At 42.0% G+C, this 21867-nt stretch overlaps 1 protein-coding gene and 1 long non-coding RNA gene across 9 annotated transcripts; both read left to right on the forward strand.

Moving 5' to 3' along the window:
• Window positions 1-1250: 1250 nt before the first annotated feature.
• LOC147242912 (uncharacterized) lies at window positions 1251-3390 on the forward strand. Its single transcript, XR_015110520.1, has 3 exons — window positions 1251-1324; window positions 2463-2595; window positions 2941-3390. It is a non-coding gene; the product is annotated as an uncharacterized LOC147242912 (long non-coding RNA).
• Window positions 3391-4415: 1025 nt separating this feature from the next.
• armc2 (armadillo repeat containing 2) lies at window positions 4416-21447 on the forward strand. Of its 8 annotated transcripts, none has more exons than XM_086188640.1 (21): window positions 4417-4616; window positions 4766-4966; window positions 5065-5113; window positions 6468-6531; window positions 6770-7070; window positions 7156-7228; window positions 7334-7499; window positions 7886-8006; window positions 11238-11305; window positions 11853-11957; window positions 13329-13513; window positions 13603-13705; window positions 13798-14015; window positions 15047-15192; window positions 15745-15844; window positions 17396-17693; window positions 18899-19021; window positions 19108-19221; window positions 19526-19658; window positions 20599-20753; window positions 20990-21447. In XM_086188640.1, the coding sequence occupies exons 5-21, from the start codon at window positions 6844-6846 to the stop codon at window positions 21121-21123; spliced, it is 2469 nt and encodes an 822-aa protein (XP_086044766.1). In that variant the 5' UTR covers window positions 4417-4616; window positions 4766-4966; window positions 5065-5113; window positions 6468-6531; window positions 6770-6843; the 3' UTR covers window positions 21124-21447. The 8 variants fall into 8 exon arrangements, with proteins under 8 accessions (XP_086044768.1, XP_086044766.1, XP_086044765.1 ...); XM_086188639.1 differs by having other exon boundaries at window positions 4844-4966; XM_086188642.1 differs by lacking the exon at window positions 4766-4966 and having other exon boundaries at window positions 4416-4616; window positions 11241-11305.
• The last annotated feature ends 420 nt before the right edge of the window (window positions 21448-21867 follow it).

Consider the following 21867-nt stretch of genomic DNA (forward strand, 5'->3'; position numbering starts at 1 on the left):
TGGTGGGTGAAAGCAGAGAGGCAGCCTAGACCCTCGAACAATGAAGGCAAACTTTGCTGCCACGGCGTGGCAACAGTCAGGATTGTTGCCCCTTCTGTGTCCAAGAGGGAGAAACCCAGGGCAGAGAACAAGTCAAGCCCCATCTGATTGGCCCCACGGCGAGCAACATGAAAAATGACATTTCGGAGGAACTTCGTCCCATAGCGCACTGTTGCCTTGAGAGAGCCGACCAGGTCGACTGAAGAATTACCATAGCCGCAGAGAGAAGCAGCTGACGCGCACAGTGGCAGTGATTGGAAAAACTGTAAGTGTCAAAGTTCAAGAGGGACACACTGGCACCAGTGTCCAAGAGCAGGGGAATGCACACCTCATTGATTTCAACAGTGAATAATTTGAAAGTCACTGGACCAGAGTTCACATGATAGGCATTGTGGATGATGGTTGGTGCAGACTGGGACTGGGAAGCATGACTGTCTGACCTGGCCGGGGCAGACCGACAGACTTTGGCAAAGTGATTTTGTTTACCACAGCGATGGCACGTCTGTCCACGAGCCGGGCAGGTCGGAGCCCTTGAGGCATGAGGGCGAGCCCCGCAGTTGGCACAGGGTTGTTGTGGGCGGGCCTGAGAACGCTGCCGGTGCAGCTGCAGTACCTCTGCGACCGAGGAGTTGGGCGCCGGCGGCAGTGAGGAGAGCCAGAGGCTCGGAGGGGTAGCTTGACTGGGGATAGCCACCAGCTGCGTCAGTATAGCAGAACATTCAGCTGCACTCTCTATTTGTAGATCAATGGTCAGCGCCCTAGACGGCAACAAATCGTCATTTTCGAGCAGGAGCGTCTCGCGGACTTTGGCGTTGCTTGTGTGTTCGAGCAGCTGGTCGCGCGCCATCTCGTCCTGCAGCACGCTGAACTTGCATGAGCTAGCCAGCCCTGTATGTTAGCCACAAAGTGCTGCATGGACTCACCCGGCAGCTGGCGCCGCTGGCGAAAAATATATCGCCACAGGAGCTGACTTTGCGGAGCAGAAAAGTGGTCCTTTAGACGTCCCGCGATCGCGGCACAAGTGGACGAACCATCAGTCGTGTCCACCAACGTCTCGAGCACGCGCTGTCCCTCAACTCCCAAGCAGTACAGCAACAGAGCTTTCCTCCTAGCATCACTCACTCCGTGGAGCCCCGAGGCTCGAGGTCGTTCTCAAAGGATTGCAGGCAACGTGTCCAGGCCACGGCGGGCTCGCCCGGTAACTCCAGAAACGGGGGCGGCGGTCGGAGAGAAACGTCAGCCAAAGAACACGCCGGCGCTCTGGCGCGACAACCACACCCAACAGGTTCAACCAATCTATCACAGAGCTCCCAGCCAGGCGCAATACAACAACCACAGCACCACCGAACAGCAGAAACTTACAATACAACATCTGTAACATTTCACATAATCATGTTATGCCCAATGTACGGACGTAACAAACAGCTCCCCACTATGATCAATTTTTAAAAAATGCAACAGGCGCTAAGACGAGTTAGCTTCTGGTAATCATTTGAAAAGTATGCATGCCGATCAAGTATAAGGTTGTTGCTCATTGATCTATAGAAGTACTTCATTAGGTCATTTGAATGGATTATTCATTAATCTAGCATCATTGCACAAAAACACCCAGTGTAATATATTCAAAGGATATGTGAAATAGATAAGTGACAATATAAGCTATTAATCTGTCAACCATTAAGTAACAATTTTGAGTCAAATTCTCAAAACATTGTTTAGAAATAGTTACAACTTTTAAATTGACAAGTACTACTTCTTTTTATCTATGATCGAAAAATTGAAATCATTGATTATTTTAGGCTCCTTTGAGTCATTTTCATTTCATGAACTTTGTTTTTGGGATATGTAAAAGGGCAATTTTCAACATTTTCTGACACAATCATCAAGAATAGAATCTGGCTGTTATTTTGGTATTGAAAATAATTCATTCATCTACTTACATCTAAGTCTTAAGGAGTGGGAGGACAAAAACTACAACACTGGAACCAATATGAAAGCAAGAGGAAGGGAGAACAGATCCCACTCTTGAGGTGGACAAGCCAAGACTAGATAGTGATTAAAGGAGGGTAACGGAAACCTCTATCCTGTGAGCTAGGTGCTCTCTGTCAGTCTTAGCATCAGACCAGAGATGGGGCCAGTTACCAAGGCGACACATCACCTTCAAGCAGGACGAAGGCTCTCACAAATCAACCCATTCATTACTGTGACATGAGCTACACAGTGACGTGGGTGCACGACAAGTGTGTGGGACTGTGTGGCTCTTGGGGAGGGAAGATTCATCTCAAGAGCCACCTGGTGCTGTTATTTTCCCCATGGAAAGGGTTCATCCAATACCATAGGTTACCTCCAACATATACTCTATACTACCGCTGCTTAGTATGTTAGTGCCAACTGTCCTGACAGTATGTTTCCTCCTCCCCTAGTGACAATGAAAGCAAAGGGAACATCTTCCTCCTGCCATTGGCTGGTAAGCCGCACGGTGATGCCCTATGATTGGGCATGCCCAGTATGCACTCTCGGCCAATCAGGTTCACTGTATCCAAGAGACTGAAGCATGTAAGGCTATTTAAATCCATCCAGAGACTCACAAGATTGTTCAGATGTATATTTCACAGTGTAAAAAATAAAAAGCAAGGGGGGGTTATGAGTGGATGAATGTGCAAATGCAGACAGACCTGATTGGTGTTTAAAATGGTCAGCCCATCTAGACGGGTTAAAGAGAGCCAGAGCGAAGCATGAGTTGAATAAATGAACTTCAGCTATCTGTACTACTCCTGAACCCCGGCTATGAATTTCTATCAAAATCATCTCTGCACTGAGGCATGACTACATGAAGCTTGAAGAAACTGGAGGTGGCTTAATCGAAGGGACTGATGACGCCGGCGGTCTTTCCTCGTGTAGGGCGGCACGATGTGGTCAGTGGAAGATTGCTGGTCTTCATGGCCCACCTGGAGCAGGAAGGATACATCAAAGTTAAAGCGGACGACAACAACAGATTGAAAATCTCGCTGACGAGCACAACGCAACATCTGCAGCCATTTTGCATCCACTAATGTTTTTGTTTTTTGAAACGTCATATTTTGCGTAACGACAAAATGGTGGACAAAATACTCATGTCAGGCAGGCAACTTCAATTTTTTCTTTGAAGAAATATTGTATGATTTTGCATAAATCAATATTTGACATTTTTCTATGATGATCATTAACTTGTTTATATTTATAAGACTATAATTTTTTTGTGAATTTTTTTTTTGTTTGATTACAGTGTCAGGGGTAAATAATTCCAAAACTTTAAATAAAACATAATACATTCCCTTTACACAGCAAGCCATAGCTAACAATTTATGTCCAGTGAAGTCCAACTAAATTTGGATGCCAGTTCGGGAAATGGGGGGTGGGGTGGGGGGGTGGTCTTGTGGACCTTTAAATGTACTGTCATCTGAGCAAATAGGAACATAATGGATACATCTGATATCTCACTCTTCCTCTGTAAACACTTTTGCACTGTTTCAGATTTGACAGTTTTACTGTTATTGTGAATGTATATATATATTAAAAAAAAAAACCTCTTCCAGGGCACCTAATTTGTCTTCATTTAGATGGCTTAGTGACTTCTGTCTGTCTACAACATGCTGCTGCAACTGGTGAAACTGTCTTACAGTGTTCTTGATTATTATAATGTATGAGCATGTACGATACTATAAGTCATGATGGTGAATGACAGTAATAAACATTTTTTTAAAAATTGCCCAGCTTCCTGGATTTTCCCCCCTCATGAATATCATGTCATAGGTCATAATATTCATTTATATCTTGCACCAACTTTTGTTATGTTACCTTATCTAACCCATCATGACAAAAAACACTCCCCAAGTACATGGCAAGATGAAAAATAAATGTCTATATAGAGAGAGATGCAATAAATATATATTGTATATGAGGACATAACCCATGGAGATTAGAGAAATACGCCTGGATGGGAGGTGAAACAATATACTGTACTTTGTCTATTTTTTTGCAGGAAATGTTTTAATCTGTTATAGAAGTTAGCGTGGCAATGATCTTGCCGTATAGCAATGTTTTCATTTATCTTGAAGTGACTTATGCTAGTCATTGGTAGGAGACAGAATAAACTATCTGAAGTAGAGAGTTTGCAGTGGAGATTGGACTTCTACATAGTATTAATGAGATATATATATTTAAAAAATTCCCTTTTTGTAAAAGTGTCAATGTTTTTTTTATTCAGTTAACACTACATGTAGAGTTACAGTATTTACATCACTCTGTTATGAAATGTATCTGGCCTTACAGTCAACGACACGACGCTGAGCGACCATCCTCCCTATCTTCACCATCATCAGGACTTGTGAACGCGCCTCCCCATGTCGCGCGAGACAGTTAGTTCAGCTCGTTCACATGTCCATCTTCGATCAAACGTAACGCAAGCTGGAAATCGTACCTATTTTCAACCAATATCAGGTTTTTCTTTTTTAAATCTTATTTTGACATTCCGAACCAAATGTAAGTTTGCGGACTGATACCTGCCGCTGTAACAAAGGAATTTTTCAGCTTTAACGGTAAGTTTAACGGAGTTTTCCCTCTCTATTCCGTTAGTTGATAACCCTGTCAGGCAACGGTCACCTGCGAACGCTTTAAAGTGTTAATTCTCAGTCCGGTAAAAAGTAGAAGTAACATTGTTTCTGTCCTTCTTCAAATTTTTTGACAGTTATTTTCAGCGGCTGTAGGTACTCCCTGAACGTTAACCCACTTATTTTTCCTCTCCGGGTTTGTTGTTGCTACACAGCGACATGTGGTCACCATGGAGACAGTGCGTGAGCGCGCAAGGAGACTCACGCCACCAAAATAAGTCTGGTTGTGACATGGAGTCGAATCATACAGTATAACTTCACCGGGTCTATAATGCAGAGTGAGCCTGCAGAGTGAAAATAACTTGTTCTTCTGAGCTTTAACTTTATCACCACATAATTAAAACCGCATGCCTTTTCTTGTTGTGACATCACGTAGGTAGGCAGGGAGACGTATCAGATAAGAAGTTGACCCTGCAGTGCATGAGGTAAAGGAAGTTTCATGGGCTGTCGTAAGTTTTCTTTACAAGTTCATAAAGATATCTTAAAGGAGGGGTAGGTGCTCTTGGTTTTGTTTTTTTAACGTATTTTTCTTTACATTTTACGAAAGAAACACAAAGTACAAACAATATGGCATGAATCTGTCTAAGTAGAAGACAGAAGTAGTAGCTTGTACATCGAAATCTGGGAGCCTACCCCTCCTTTACGTTTGCTCAATAAGAATAGAGGTGATAGAAAGATGAGGCAGCTTTATAATATGTAAATAGGGGACAGAATTGATAGAAATGATGGACAGGAGAACAATAGGAAATGAATACTTAAGAATTAATTAAAATATACAATAAATAAAGCATGACTGAATCAGTGATGAGGTACTGTACAGTATGTTGTAACAATAAATCACTAATGTACTAAAAAGTTACGAGCCGTTACTGCCTCGAATGGCAAGGCAACAGCTCCAGTCTTTCTTCAGTATTACAGAAATGTATCTGGTGTTGGGCAAGTTTGGATTTATGGCAAGAAGGTTTAAAAAGGTAATAATCTAGAAACTGTTCCAGTCAATGTCTCAACCACCCATGCAATGCTCTTTTTAACCTGTTCATAGGCAGACAAAACATGCTTGTCAATATTTGAAGTCAAGTAACCGAACATCATCATGCTGTTTCTCTCTGGCTCTACAAAGAAAAAAATGTATACTTTTTGCCATTCTGAATGAAATAAAATCCCATATCATCATCACATAGCTATTTTCACACGATGTTATTATAATGCTCCTGAAAAATCAACTTATTCATTCTTCATAAATACAATTTGTCATTTTTTTTTTATAAATAAAATGATCCCATAAATAAAATTGCTGGTAAAACCCATCCATCCATCCATCCATTTTCTCTACCGCTTATCCGTTAAGGGTCGTAGGGGGCTGGAGCCTATCCCAGCTGACATTGGGTGAGAGGCGGGGTTCACCCTGGACGGGTCGCCAGTCCGTCCCAGGGCCATCAGGAGCAATTTGTGGTTCAGTACCTTGCTGAAGGATACTTGGGTATGGTCACTTCGGTTACTAGATGGCCATTCTACCCCTGAGCCATGCTCCCCCATTGCTGGTAAAATGAGTCATACTTTTCTCACAGTGGTGTAAAATCTAGGAAAGCACCTGAGCCCATTATTGCTGCAGATGTTGAAAAGAACCAATTGACAGACGATGATTTTTATTGGTTTGTGTATGATACATCAAACCCTAATTGTTAAAAAAAACAAACTCAACTTTTTGAAATAGTCCTTTATGATGAGCAGAACAATTCCACACATTTCTGAACCTTTCATGTAAACTTTCTCATGCAGATATACACTGGCCACAGTGAGTTCCATCTCAGGCTGATGGAATTCTACAACGTGAATGTATCAGGTACAGAATACACAGCTGATACACATGGAAAATTTGCTGTCATTTATTTGGAACACAATGCCCCATGCAGTACATCCAGAGGTTTAATGCAAGTGTTTTCATTGTCACAATATCAAACATTTCTGATGTTTGGCAGATTTAGTTGTTAAGCATCATATCTCTGTTTCATCTGCATTTTATAACCACTGTTTATTCACTTTGGGATTATTCTAATTTTTTTCTGTCTGTTTCCCATTAGTGATTCTCTACTGTAACTTGCATTATGAAATCAAGGCACTGAAACAATTTTCAGAGCGTCTTGGCTAAAGTTGCATGATCTCAGTGGCCTCTATGGCGAGGAGGCAGGAGCTGTGCAGCCCATTTATCCCTCAGTGTAAATCTTTGAGGAAAACAAGTGCTGAGATAGTGAGTGAAGCAAGACAGGCTTTAAGAGTTCAGTCTACCCAGCGGCCATTCACTCCCGCTGATGGACACAGGCAACTTTTTGGGGGGGGTTCTGTTCGCGCAGGCTCTGACAACCGACCTCCATCTGCCTTTAGGTTGGTCATAAATATCTCTAAGATCATTTGACTCATTAGTCATATATTACCTGCAGGGAAAATCAACCTTTTTATCATTCTACAGTCTTCATGCAAAAAATTTTGATGCCCCTGACTCCAGGCCAGGATCAGGGACTCGCCTCCCTCCTCTGGACCACGTAAGCGCCCTCTCATACATATTTATTTCATTCATATTGATGTAATGTTCTAACTATTACACTAGAAATAAGATTTTTATTGCTCATTTGTTATCATGATGTCAGAAGCCAAAGTCTTCAGCTCTCTCCGTTACTGAGGACCCTTTGAAGGCCTTTCCAAAACCCCCCGCTGACCCACCGGGAGTGAAGAGGGGGCTGGTCAGGGCACGGGCATGCCTTCTCAGGGCTGGATCTCTCCCCACGTTGCCTCCTGTTGTGAGACAAACAGATGGTATGGAATGACAAAATATTGAAATTTGAATTCATGGAGAAAAGAGAGGATGATGGTGTTTGATTTTTGAATGCATGACACAAAGTTGTTATTTTTCAAACAAATTGCAGAAGGTATTAGAAGACCGGTTATTTAAATCATTGCATTGCTGTAGGTCATTGTACAGCCACTAAAAGGGGAATGAATGGATCCATTCAGATGCAGCTCTCTAGCTTGGCTTGGTGAAAAAAAAAAAAAATACTGATACTTTTTTAAATAGAAAAGGAAAACTAACTTTCTGCTTTTAAAAAGTGCTAAATGTCCGTTGGCCAGGGAAAGGAGAAGGTAGAAATATTACAACACCACACAGCAACAACCTGCAAACCATTTCCTGTCTGTGTTTTTAGAGAGATTAAATCCAGACCCTAATGAAAAGCAACCGTCTACTACAGGACTTGATCTGCTAGACAACACGGAGGTCTGCAGTGGTCTCCTCAAACCTGTTTTATGCAGAACAGCAAGTGAAAGGTACTCTATCTTGTATCTCCTTCTGCTCCACCCACTCTCTTCTGCTCCCCTACATTTCTAATCAAATTTTATGTTTCTGTCTTGTCTAAACTGCTGAGAAATTTAGGGGAAAGTTGTGACGATATTAATCTCCTATAAATGTGAAATGATCTACTGTGGCATGATCTGGAACTTTGTTTTAGTTAACTGTGAGTAAGGAGGGTCCAGTTTCAGAGCTAAGAAGTTGCATTTCATCAGCTTGGTGCATAGACTTGCATCCTCACTGTTACAGTCCTACTTTGTTTGCCAGTATTGGAGGCATTTCTGAGTTGGGTCAACTCTTATCATATTCTTTGGTCTTTGTTTGAGTGTTATATCCCAGATCTCGGTTCAAATGTGCATCAAATGCCTTTACTATATGATGTACACTACCGATTCCTCAGCATTAGATCTCATACACTTTACTGCACACTCCATCTTGTAAAAGTTAATCCATCTTGGCAAGTTTCAGTCCCAGTTAAACAGCCTCTATCTGTCACTCCAATCATGTGTCAGCTTTTACACCTTCACTGTGCACAGACGCTAAAAGCTCTGCTTTTTTTTCTACCAACCTCATCAGCTGCGTGTCAGCATGAGGGGCATAACTCTGGCTGTGAGGTCAGGGGCTGTCGTTACAATCCATCTGCCTATCGATTGGGTGAGGCAGCCGGAGCTCTGGAGGGGGGCTGACCATAAAACACTTTTACAGGAAATCTGGGCTATTGCCTGCAGAGCACTCTCATCTCCTCTTGCCTCGCACGGCAAAACAACACACACTGTTTTTATAACCTGTTGCTTACAAAGGCTTCCTGAGATATTAATCTGAGGTCAGTTCATGATTAAGATAATGATATGATTAAAAACGTACTCCTCTGAATTAGTGTGTGATTTTGGAAGCACTGTTGTGTGCATAGTGTTTCTAGTAGCAACTCCAAGTATGTTTGACACAAGCAAACAGGGTGAAAATCTCAGAGATAGTCGAGCCAGATGCCCACTAACTGCAAGTAGAAATAGACACAGTATAACAGAATAATCTGATGAGCTACATGCGATATGAAGATAGGGGAGATTAGACTTCCACTAGGTTCTTTTTCTCCTATAAGCCTGAGCTTTATAGCTCCAAATGGCTCTCTATTAGATTTGTATGCCCATCTGGGCAAGGCTGGCAGCAGCGTGTGTTGTGACTGCAGCACTGGCCAGGCCTAAGACAGTGATGAGGTCATGTCTCAGAGAATGCAGTATCACACAAAGAGGCCTTATGATCAGACTCCTAATCCTATCATACAGACTTAAAGCCTTCTCTCTGACATTCACTCCTCACACGCTTCGGCCAGCACTTGCTCCTTAACAGGCCCTGTGTGCCAGCTTAGGCCAAACACTAGATCTCAATTACAGTGAAAGTGCACTCGATTGTACAGTACAACACTCCCATACATTAATTAACACAAATCTATTCAAGAAATGTTTATATATAAAAATACATGAGTACTTCTCATCTGAAACCTTGAACAAGAACAAGAAGAACCTGCATCACATTTGTCAAGTACAGGAACAAGGGAATCAGGGCTGATTGCAATTAATTTGTTTTTTGGCAGTTATGCAGGAAATTTTCATTGGGCTGTCTTTGGCACATACTCACACACACTCACACACACACACACACACACACACACACACACACACACACACCACACACAGTATATCTGAGGATTTGTTATAAATATGTCCTACCTTGTGGTATGATTTGTAATAAGAACAAGTCCAGATCTTTTAGACATTCGGCTGGCTATGATTTAATAGCCACAGTAATCACGAGGAGTTACACTCTAAAATGCAACTTTATTGTTGCCTAAAAATGTATTTTGAATGTTAATATAATTCAAATCCTCAAATGAAATCAAAGCTGGAAGAACTTTTAAAAGTATTCCCATCATGCAATATTTAATAAGAAACTGATGAAATTATCAAAATATACCTTATCTCACAATATGTAAGACAAAAAAAAATGCTGGCTTTGCCCCATGCTCCACCCCCCCACCAGAGTTCATGTAAATCAGCCAATTAGTTTCTGCTGTGTAATCCTGCTAAAAGACCCTCCTTGGCAGAAGCAATAATCTGTAATTTGATGCACTCTTTGTATGATGTAAAAAATTTGAGTAGCAGTGATAGAAATTACTCAATAAACTCCTATTTATCTTTATTTACTGTTAATTGTCTCAACTGGCCATGTAGTAATTAGTCATCCCTCACATGTTTTTCATATTTCCCAGAATTTATTGTGGCATAATTTGGTGAATGAGTGTAGTAGCGAAGACTTGGCAGGGTCCTTGTGGGGGGCAGGCTGCAACACGTAGATAAGAATGACATGAGATTTGTTTTAGGTAACACTTGACAGTTACTGCAAAGACATGGCAGGACTGTGCAGACAGCTCACTGTGACTAAGAATGAACAGCTTTAACCAGACTGCCCACAAGAGTTAAGATCGCAGTTCCTGTCTGTTGGGGATTGGGGTTTGTGAGGCACAAAAGCAAACACACCCATGTAGACATACAAACTCTAACACAGACAAAAAGTCACAGATAGTCACACACAAACAGACACACACATGCTTCTGTGTGACCACAAAGCTGCATGTTGCAGGCACTTTGAAAAGAGAGAAACTGGAGCCTGCAGGGGGGAAAGAACCTCTGGTGTAACAAGGACACCTAGTGGCTCTTGGAAAACACACACGTAGCTGAGGTAGTAGATAAACTATCATGTCATCTTATTCCTCTAAAGATGTTTTGTGTTGTATTGTATTGTTTTTTTAATAATATAATGATAAGATTGAACCGTAGTTAATTAGCTTATGCTAATTAGGTTGTTTTTTTTAAACATGTGAGGTGGTCTCTCACTAGCTGCAGGCTGTTTCAGGGGTAGCTCAGTGAACGTCGAGCAGCCTAAATGTAGCAAAGAGATACAGTAGTTTTGGGCACTTTGACTGTTTTCCTTCTTGTGTGTGTTTGTGTTTGTGTGTGTGTGTATGTGTGTGTGTGTGTGTGGGGGGGGGGGATTCCAAGCTGTGTCTACAAGGAGGCCTTCTACCTTTACCTTAGACTTTGACAGCCTCTGATTCATATTAAGCAAGTCACTCGTCCTGCATGTCTGATCTCCAAACTGTGATGTAACCACTAACCAGCCTCTTTTGTGTTTCTGTGTCTTTGTGCCAACAGCAGAATAATGCAGCCTTGTGTTGACTCAGCAGTTAGATCCACAGAGCGCAGACCAGGACTGCAAACAGGTTTGTCCGGATGAAAAAAAAAAAAGAATACAATTGTGGTTCCAGCTTTAAAGTCTTTAGTCCAACTACTTAGATAAATATCTATGACTGTAATGAACAAATCTTTGTAGAGAGTCGGTTTTTGATTTAGGTGTTGTTGCTTAGGGCCATGTTTCCACTGTGACAAGCAGCCAGCCAATGGCTGAGAAAACTGTTGGTTTGGGCAACCACTGTTTCCTGCATCACATCAAGGAAAGGGGCATGAAAGTGTTCAGCAAAAAAGCAGAAAAAAGAGTGCATGGCGTCATTGACTGCAAAGAGTTGCACGCACATTATACGTGTTCAAGTGTGTTTTTTTCACTATAAACCAACAGCTACACACTTCACATTCGCACACAAACAAGTGAGAGGAAGTCTAACTGTGGATGGTGACCTTTCTTTGTGGCATCAAACTTCCTTCTGTTTTATTTTAAGACATTGAACTTGTGAACCACGCTTGCCGCTCATGTTCACTGTCTGTGTTTGGAGGTGGTAACTAGCTACCAAAAATTCTCTCCGCGCATTTCAGAGTTGTGGGATAGAGACAACATTGCATCTACAGAGGAGGATGCAGAGTCATCGGTGTGGAATACAACAGCTGCTCTTCTCCAACACCTAGAGGCTGCTGCTGCAGGTAGTGAGGTCACTGAAAGAAAGACATTGTGAAAAAATGCTCACAGAGAATTTCAGTTGACCAAAGTAATATTCAAATTAGGGCCGGGTTGGGAATATATCAATATTATATCAATATCATGATATCAGACTAGATATCATTATAGATGTTGGATATTGTCATAAGTGTGTTCTTTTCTGGTTTTAAAGCATGCATTACAATAAATATGAAACCATTTTCTGAACTTTCACGGCTGTTACAGCTGTTTTAGTATTTGCCTGTAATAATACATCCCATAGTTGTAGTATAGTAATAAATCTCAGTATAATTGTACAAATTCATCTTTCCAACATTTTTATAACATTGATATTGAGGTATTTGGTCAAAAAATTGTGATGTTGGATACCCTCTATATCACCCAGCTCGAAAAATTTCCTAAACTCTGATTCATATCATGATAAATATGGATTATTATGACGAAATCTGTTGCTATAATAGGTTTCCTACAATATATCACCTATTCAGCTCTCTGTATTACTTTTTTAAATGAATTTGAATTTTTTTTTTTTTTTATTCCTGCTAAGCTCTCCTATCTGTGTTAATAAGCCTCATTTTCGACCAACATACTGGTAGATATATTTTTAGCACAGGACGACAGTCGTGCATGTTTGACCAAATAAGAAAGCGATGAAGAAAATCAAACTAAATGCTGTTACCTTTGGCATTCACACAGAATTGTTTGAACTCAAAACTGCTGTCTGGCAGCCTTGAAATAAAAACCTATGGCTGTAAATATTTTAACACTCTACAAATTTAATGGAAATTTCATTTGAAAGATAAATATTAAATATTTATTGTACCAAGTGCCTTCTGGCTCATGCATAAAATGCCTTTTCAGATTCAGTGGGAAATTACAGGGAGGTGTTGGGTGTGTGCCAGCCTTTTTGAAAAACAGCCAATCCCTCTTATTAATGCAAGGAAAACATTTATTTTACCCTTAAAAAAACAAGGAAAATGCTCCTCCCTTTCTCTTCCTCTATGTCCAGATTGTAGTTGCCTGTTGCGCACTTCTTCCTCTCCATTTGACCAGTGAAACTCACAGCGTTTTTTTTTTGGGGGGGGGGGGGGTGGTATTCTACTGCTGACCAATGTATTATTGATGGGGATAATTTAACCTCAAGTTCCTCAAGCAAATGATAAAAGTACGCTGTGCAGAGGCCTCATACGTTAAACCACACAAATCATGATTCATCTTTATTTATGTGGATGCAGACTTGCCAAAACACACATGTGGGTGTTTTCCTTCTGGGATGTTTGCTTTCTCAGTCTAACTTTGACATATTGCCCTTAACACGATATATTTTTGCAATATTTGCTTTCCTGTGATGCCAGGTAGTCCTGATTATCCGATGGAGCACGTGTGTGATTTGTGTGACCGTCTCCACGGCACCTTGGCAGAAGCCAACATGCTCGGTCGACACTGTAAGAGACGGTCCGAGATACTGCGGGCGTTGTTCCGACTCATTGACCTCAATTCTGCTCAGCTCAATCTACACATCGCTAAACTCTGCCTCGCTGTGAGTCGTGTGTCGGAAGGTCTTCTACCACTCGGCACGCTGGTGCTTTGACAAAAGTTAAGGTTTTTTATTTGCATTCTTTTCTCCAGCTGTGCATTAGCGGAAAGAACCTGCTAAACATCTGTAAGCTCATCTTCCAGATTAGTCGAAGTGGAAGCAATGACATCCTCTTCCAAAACAACTCAATGATAGGTAAACTAGCATCTGAAATATAGTGTACTAGAATAGGTCATTGTCTAGTATCCTACATACAGAGGCTAACTGTGGATCTTCTCTGAGTCTAGATGATTTGCTGAGACTGCTGATCACTGAGGATGTGTTGACGTCTGGAGAAGCACTGCTCTACTGTGTTGCTACTCTAAAATTTCTCTCTGGAAACAGTAAAATCCTCCGACTCCTGATGGATAAGAACTACATCGGCGTGGCTAAGAACCTTGTCCAGAAACTCAACTATTCTGCTGGAGACACACACTTCACGATAGCCGGACACATTCTTGTACAGGTGTCCCACAGACTCAAGTATTTCATAATGGGGATATGTTTTAACATCTTTTTTTAACTCATTCAGACCTGATGCAACTTGTATATGTTTTTAAACCTGTAAGACCAGAGATGGTATTTGCATGTTCCTCTCTTTAAGAACAGTGGCAACAACCACATGATTTTAGATGTTTACTGATTTTATTGGTATTTTTATTATGGAATATTTACTGACCAGTGTGGCAAGTCATTCTACATAGAAGCCAAAAGTCTAAGCTGTTTTTGTTTTTTTAAATTTCTGGCCTCTGTCTTCTACAGAGGCAGAGAAACAAAGGATTTAGTAGTTGTTGACAATTCTCAAAAGTTTTCTGGCATTAACAAAAATGTCATATGTTTTCTGAGGTGTAATTAGGTCTTAATAGGTAGAGTCATTTGATATTTGGACATCAACCTATCAAATTCACATTGAGGAATGAAGAAACAGGAAAATATCTTCTGTAGCACACAGATGGACACTTGAATATTCCTTAATAGTGAGGTTATGTGAGTGAAGTCAATATAAAGGAACACAATGCTAAATGTATTTTGGATCTAATACTTGGCTGATGTGGATTTCCCCACTATTAACCCAAAAATGTTTTTGTTTATGTCTGGTATATGAGCTCCTCCAAGAGCATAATGTTCTCTGCTGGCCAGGCCAAAACCCACCCTGCTTCACTCGAGCAAAAATGATTGCTGCTAACCGCAGAAGTCGGCCCAAGCAAACATCTAGAGCTAGCCTTTCATTTGATATGAAACACAGCTCATGATGAGGGAAATAAGACGACCGTGACTTTCCAGAATGTTCAGTACAGCTGAGTGTTATTGTAAATGACTGTTTCCCTCTTGAGGATAAAATGATTTATGTCCATACTCAATAGCTTCCGGTCTCTCTGCTATACACCCCATTCTGTACAGGCTAGTAGCTTAAGTGAGCGTTTGACAGACGATGATTGCTGATACTGGCCAAACTCTTCAATGTCTCCTATTTATCTCTCCCTTTGACCTCCCCAGCTGACAGCGACCCTGAGGAACCTCGCCGATCACCCTGCCTCCCGCCCACTTTTTGTCTCCCACGCTTTACTATCAGAGCTCATTGTTGTGCTGCAATATCATCGCGGGGACCAAGACGTTTGCACCAACATTTCTAGACTATACAGGTAACATTCATCTGACACGGTGTCATACTGCACTTGTAGTGTAGAAGTGTCTAGAAACCTTAAACACACAGGGTTATGGTTGTATGTGTTTTTTTGTGTTCCTCCCCCGCTTCACCAATGGACAGAGGGGCTGCGTTCAAATTCAGAGAAGCTACTACATTTGCAGTTTATAGCTTTGTTTTCTTTTGCTAAAATTGCAATTGACACCGTGTTATGATTTTGCACACACAAAACTTCACAAGGTATTATGATAGGAACGGTGAAATTGAGACCTTCAGTATGTTTATAAACTAGTTCATCACCGTGATTTAAAGTGTGAAATGTTTTTTTTTCAGTTAATGTGGCTAACTACACCTTTTCCCAAAGCAATCTTGCTTTTAGTGAAGTTGAAGCTGCTAAATATTTTTGTCCAGAATAATGAAAGTATAAAAACTTCACCCAGGCTTGAATCTACATATGATTTTACAGTCTTTACTTGTGTCTCCATATTTAGTCAACACAGTGGAGCAGTTGGAGTGGTCAGTGGTATTTGTTGTCCCCTCTCTCCCTCAGTAAACTCTCCTCTTACTCGGAGTGCCGCCTTGCTTTGGCCCACACCCCCAGCTGCTACCAACTATTTTTAGAATTGCTGAGCAAACATCACCAAAAACAGGTGAGTCCACCAGCCTCCTCTGTGTGTGGGGGGGATTGTGCATGCGCTTATGTTTGTGATTGTTTGTGGGTCAAGGAGAGCTGAAGACAAAGTTTCACAGTGGTCATGATGTGACTCTACTCAACATGTTTACTGCTTGATTGAGTTGTTTATGTACCGCAAGCACATCTACAGGACATTGTGTAATTCTGCACGTAGCTTCCTTCTTCTTCTTTTTTTTTTTCCTTACCACTATGCGTGTTTTGACATTTAATCATCCCATGGGAGCCTGACCAAGTTAAGACGAAGATCAAAGCAAAGATGAGTTACTAGTGTCCAGAGGTGGAGGGAAGTGGAGGGATAAAAGCGAATGAGCCCCACCCTTGACTGACAGGGAATAAATACACACACACGCACACGCACACACATACATATTGGACAGTAAGACAAGTAGCTTGCACCTTGTCCCAGGACAGCCCGTGCTGTCCTCATATCAATGTTACGGCATGTTTATGGCTGAAATTACTGTGTTCTGAGCTCTCCTGCTCTTCGTGTTATTTACTTAGTGAGTTAAGCGTGACGTACTAGCTGTTATTTATGTGTCACGTTTGTCCTCATTCAATAAGGTCACACATTGAAGAGAAGAAGAGAGCCCAGGCAGAAATGAGTGTCACTGTCAGTAGTGCTACTTGACAGGGAAGGCTGGGTCAAGTGTTGCCCTATATTTTAGAGTTATGATCTGGTATCTTAAATTAAGGTTGCAGCAAACTTTTCAACACATCTATTCCTTCATATATGCTTCTTTTCATCTGACTGGTCCTTGCCCTGAGCCATCCTACTCAACACTGCTAAAGGCCCCAAGTACCAGCTAATCAGAGGCAGAGTAGAACCAGGGACAGGTCCAGTAAGGATGGGCCGATGTCCATTTCCTCCATGGACTGAAAGAATAAGACCCTCTAGCGCCCAGTATGTCTCCTATCATGCTGACATATAGATAAATGGTTGGGAAAAAAAAACCTTGCCCCCACACCCATGGGAGCAGCAGAAACAAAAGGAGACCCCACCATCAGATCATCTGCTTGGCGGCTTCCGGTACTGCTTCTGATAGAGCTAGCATTAATGTTAGCTGTGCTAGCCTAGCCACTACTGGTGCTAAAACCATCTGTGGAGGTAGAGGAGGTTTGGGAGCCAATGGTTTAGTCTACAAAATGTCTCAGAAAAGATTGAAATGATTTCTTGAATATCACATTTGCTTGATTAATTGATTAAATGTGTTCTCCATGGTAATCTCATTGTTATGTTCATCACGTAGAATTCAGCAACAATCACCTTGTTGGAAGTATTTTACTAAGAATAGAGTTCTATAGATTAAATGTAAGTGATAAGTAATTGACCAGGGAAAATTTTAAAGGTAAAAATGACAGAACTCTCTAAACACCTGGCAGAGGTGTCACCTGTCAGCCACATTGGCAATACAATGAAGTGTGTTTGCAAATTGTTTGTGTGTTTATGACGATTAAGATATAAATGACACACGCAAAATGACCCGGACACTTCACTGCTCTCCCACAGGACCTCGTTGTGCGTCTTCTCTTCACCTTGGGGAACCTCACGGCTAAAGGCGAGGACGCCCGGCAGCAGCTCTTCCGGTCCAAGGGATGCATGGACACACTCCTCAAGCTGTACGAAAACTACCAGCAAAGAAGTGACCCGCGGAAGAATCCCTCGTCCCCTCAGAAGAGTGTGCAGGAGGATGAGGATGTGCTGGTGAAGTTGGTCAGGGTGCTGGCCAACATGTGTGTCCATCCAGCTGTTGGTCCGGCGCTGGCCAACGACCTGCGCTGCGTTCAGCTACTGGTGGAGACGCTGGGTGAGTAGGAGATGATTGTTTAGTCATAACAGCGCAAAATTTACCGATATGACATGTCTGTCATACCATGGAAGTAAAAATGTAGCTTTCTGAGTAGGTTAAAAATAGCTGTGAGTGTGTTTTACAGTATCTGGTAGGCAGCCAACCACTTCCTTTTTACTGGGATCAAAATATGACTTTGTCTGAAAACTCTCCTCAGTCGTCTGTTCATTCCATCTCTTGCTTTCCTCTGTGTGTTTTCTGTTTGCAGCACATCCTCTTTCAGTTTATCTGTCGTCTTTTTTTTCGCATGTCTGGTGTATGTGAAGCGCTTCATTGCAAGAGCAGGATGTTCTGTCACATCTTAGGCGACAATGCGTGCATGAAATTCTCCCTTTGTGGTTAAATGGGTCCCGGATAGGTTGAAGTGATACACAGCTGTTTGCGTGTGCGTGTGTGTGTGTGCATGTGCGTGCGTGCATGTGTTTGTGTGAAACTCTCGAATTCGTGTCTCGCTGCCTCCCACACACTACATGGGAGGAATATTTAAACCTAGTGATTAAGTTAGGGAATTTGCATGTCATAACCAGAAACAAAATTCACTGTGACACTGGTGTGATCAAAATCCGTGATATATACCCTAACATTGGACATCTGTTGCCTTATCATGAACAGACAGTCCCCGAAGCCTCTCTCAGTGTCGTGTCTGGCTGTTTTGGTTCACGTTGACCTTCCAGCTCCTGATCAAACTGCCTGCACGAGGCCAAAATTAACCACAGATAATAGTTATTTTAATATTCATTTCACAGTGTCGGTTTGGCCTCAGATTAAAGGGTTGAAGGTTCAATAATGCATTCATCTAGAAGACATCTGCACTGAAGTCTTACAGAAAATGAAAAGCAACATCTGCTTGACTAAATCAGTGTCACTGTTTGTGAACTCTCAGTTATCAAGATCAGAACAGTTGAGCCAACTGGAATTGTAGATTCGTAAAGACTCTGTTTTTAAGGATTCATGTAATTTATCAGACGACATGAAGGAGTGAAAATGTCACCTGCTTTTGCACACGATGCATTTCTTTTCTACACAATAGAAACTTAATAATAATGTGACGAGAAGAAGCAAACATCTGCGCTCAGGTCTCTGATTGTGGTTTTGCTTATCCCTCTGATTGAGCTTGTATGTGCGTGTGTGTGTGTGTGTGTGTGTTTGTGTGCGTGACACAGAGCTGAGGTCTGTGCAGGAGAGCGAAGAGCTGCTGCTGAATGTGGCCGCCACCTTCAACAACCTGTCCTTCTACCAGGAAGGAAGCTCTGTACTGGCACACAGTCGACTCTCCATAGCTCAGTGTAAGAGTGGTTCACCGACAAGAACGTAGACGTAAAGAGAACGCTCCTGCTTCTCTGACATCCCCCTCGCCTTGCTCTCCCCTCAGTGATGCTGAAGTTGATGCTCAGCTCCAGTACAGAGGCCATGCTTGAAGCCACCCGCGTATACGGAAACCTGTCCCAGTCTAAGGAAGTGCGGGACTTTATGATGCAAAACAAAGGTGAATAATGGTGAACAACCAACGTAATGCACTGCTTCATGAAATATTCTTGTACTTTGCAGAAAAGTTAGCACGAGCGTTTCTTAGAATACACTCGTGTACACTCTTGTATCATGTTTAGGCTGGACTTATCTGCAAGGCTAGCGACAGTCACTATAAACACGGCTGCTGACTCTTGTGATAGCAGCACCTCTTATCTTTGACCTGCTCTGCCCTCATCCGCTTTCCCACTCCATCATCTCTCTCTCTCTCTCTCTCTTTCTCTCTCTCTCTCTCTCTCTCTCTCTCGCTCTCTCCCTAAAAGTGTACCAGTTTTTGGTGGCACTGCTGGACTCAGAAAGCAACGAGATGTGTTTTTCAGCCTGTGGAGTCCTGACTAACCTGGCCAAGGACCCTCTCAACCGGGTCAGTCTCTCACAAGAGGGAGCTACTGCCAAGTAAGGACCCAAAGATGAAGATTCTGTTTATGTTGAATGTTAGTGTACCAGTTTGTGTCTTTGTACAAATCTTTACATGACAGACAAATGACTACATGTCCACTAAACGCACAATTACTTTCTTAATAAACCACATAGGAGTCGAAACAACAATTTTGCTGTGTAATTTTGAACATTTTACTGTCACAACTTGCAAAATATAATGAAAAAAACATCATTGTAGATTTTAATCGGATTCTTCCCATCTAATCGTATTTAGCATGTATACAGAGCCCTGGAGATGCTGTAGAGAGAAAAATATATCTCTTGAAGCCAAGAAGTGTAATTTCTTCACTTAATTTAGTGCTTTCGAGGCCAAAAGTTGAACCTGATCCAAAATAAAGCCATTGTTATCTCAAAATTATTTTTTTCTCTCTTTGGCCACTCCAGGACTCGGTCCAGTATATACTCATGTAAATTACAACAAAACTTACCTCACAACTCACAGCAACAAAATGAACATAAACTAGCCACGACCTTTCTGGGCCTTTAAAAATGAGCAAAAGAGTTTTGAGGAGAGGAAGCAATTTGTTTTTTCAGGCAGGGAGTAAAGAGTGAACATGGAGGAGCTGCAGCAACTCTCAACTCTGGTGTTGGTACGATTGTTGATTTGTCTGTTTCATTTTTAACCACAGAAAATTTAAGTACAAAATATTTTGTGGGACTCTTCCTGTCTGTAATGTACCCTTATATGTGAGCATGGTTGAAACAACACACACACACACACACACACACACACAGAGTTCTTTTTCTGATGGAGGTCCAGTCAAGTGGCGCTAATACCCACTAACCTACTGGTCATGTGAATGCCTCCCCGCTCTAGTCATATGATTCGTGTGCATGTGTCTGTGTGTGCGTGTGTGCGTGTGTGTGTGTGTGGGGGGGGGGGGTTGTTTGACAGACTGGCAGACTGTCTGAGAGACTTCGGAACGGGTGACTGGCAGCTGGCGGTCCAGGTTTGTCAGGCTGTGTGGAACATGAGCGGCGGCGGCTCAGAGAAGCTGCTGGACCTGCAGGAGAGAGAGTTGCTGCTGGAGATCCTCACTTCATACTTGGGTTGGTTCGCAGTAAAACTTCTAATCCTTACATAACAAGGAAGGGAGGGAGACACCCTGGAAAGAACATGCTTTTATTCCCATTAGTGGTCCTCTCAGGGGAGGAAGGGGAGAGGAACACACACACACACACACACATCCACTCACACTAATAGTACATTCATGGTCACATCTACCAGTCACTGAACCCCAACCCCCTCACACACATACTCGTGTTCTCATTTATTCATTTCTTAGATAAAGACGGATCTCTGAAGTGGTCTGAAGACAAAGATGTTCCAGACTTCCACAGGGCATGCTGGGAGTCAGAGTTCCTTCCTGTAGCCCAAGAACTAATAAAGGTGCTCCAGACTTCAGATCTTACATCCTGACACCAAACTTTGTAACTTGAAGTGGGAGGGGGATCTTGCCCTCTTCTTCGTTATTTTTTATGCTTTGAAAAAGTTCTGAGGACAAATTTATAGGTTTTTAAATGATCTGTTCATTCTTTCCATCTTTTATCTCAAACTCCAGCAGCCATAAATATATATATATATTCAGGACTCTTTGCACTTCTAAACAAAAGTCTTGATCTGTTTTGCTCTGTCGACACTAAATGTGTTTTGATAACGTTTGTATTGGGATCTTAAAGATCTTAAATCTTTTCTCGTTGTTGAATTGTGTTTCTAATAATAAAACAGGAAACCCTGTTGCTCGTCAAAGCCTTTATTATTACACAGATATGGGGCCAGGCAGTGCTTACAGGTAGCGTAAAGTACAGCATTTCAAAATCACATCGTTATTACATCGAAAACAAATCAGAAACGGCACTTAATGTAGAAAACCCTGGTGTCAGTTCCTCCACTTCTGAGCACTGTAGTGACCTTAGAACAACCACCACATGCCAATGTTCATGTCATTCTCAAGAGCCAACGATGATCCCTCTGATATCCAGGTTGCGTCTTAAATGTGTGGTCAGCGGGGACGTTTCTGCTGGTGATTATGCATCGATGGGAAACACCCTGACCGTTGATTATTGTCCCCGGTGAGGCGCGTTTGAGGTGACAGGGTGGGAAAGGTGAGCGAGGTAAGGTTCTACTTCATCTCACTCCTTGTGACGGTCAAGCGCAAAGTTT

Source organism: Aulostomus chinensis, chromosome 20, assembly GCF_037954235.1.
Source record: "Aulostomus chinensis isolate RoL2024-O1b breed Wild chromosome 20, RoL_Achi_v1.0, whole genome shotgun sequence".
Lineage (NCBI taxonomy): Eukaryota > Metazoa > Chordata > Actinopteri > Syngnathiformes > Aulostomidae > Aulostomus > Aulostomus chinensis.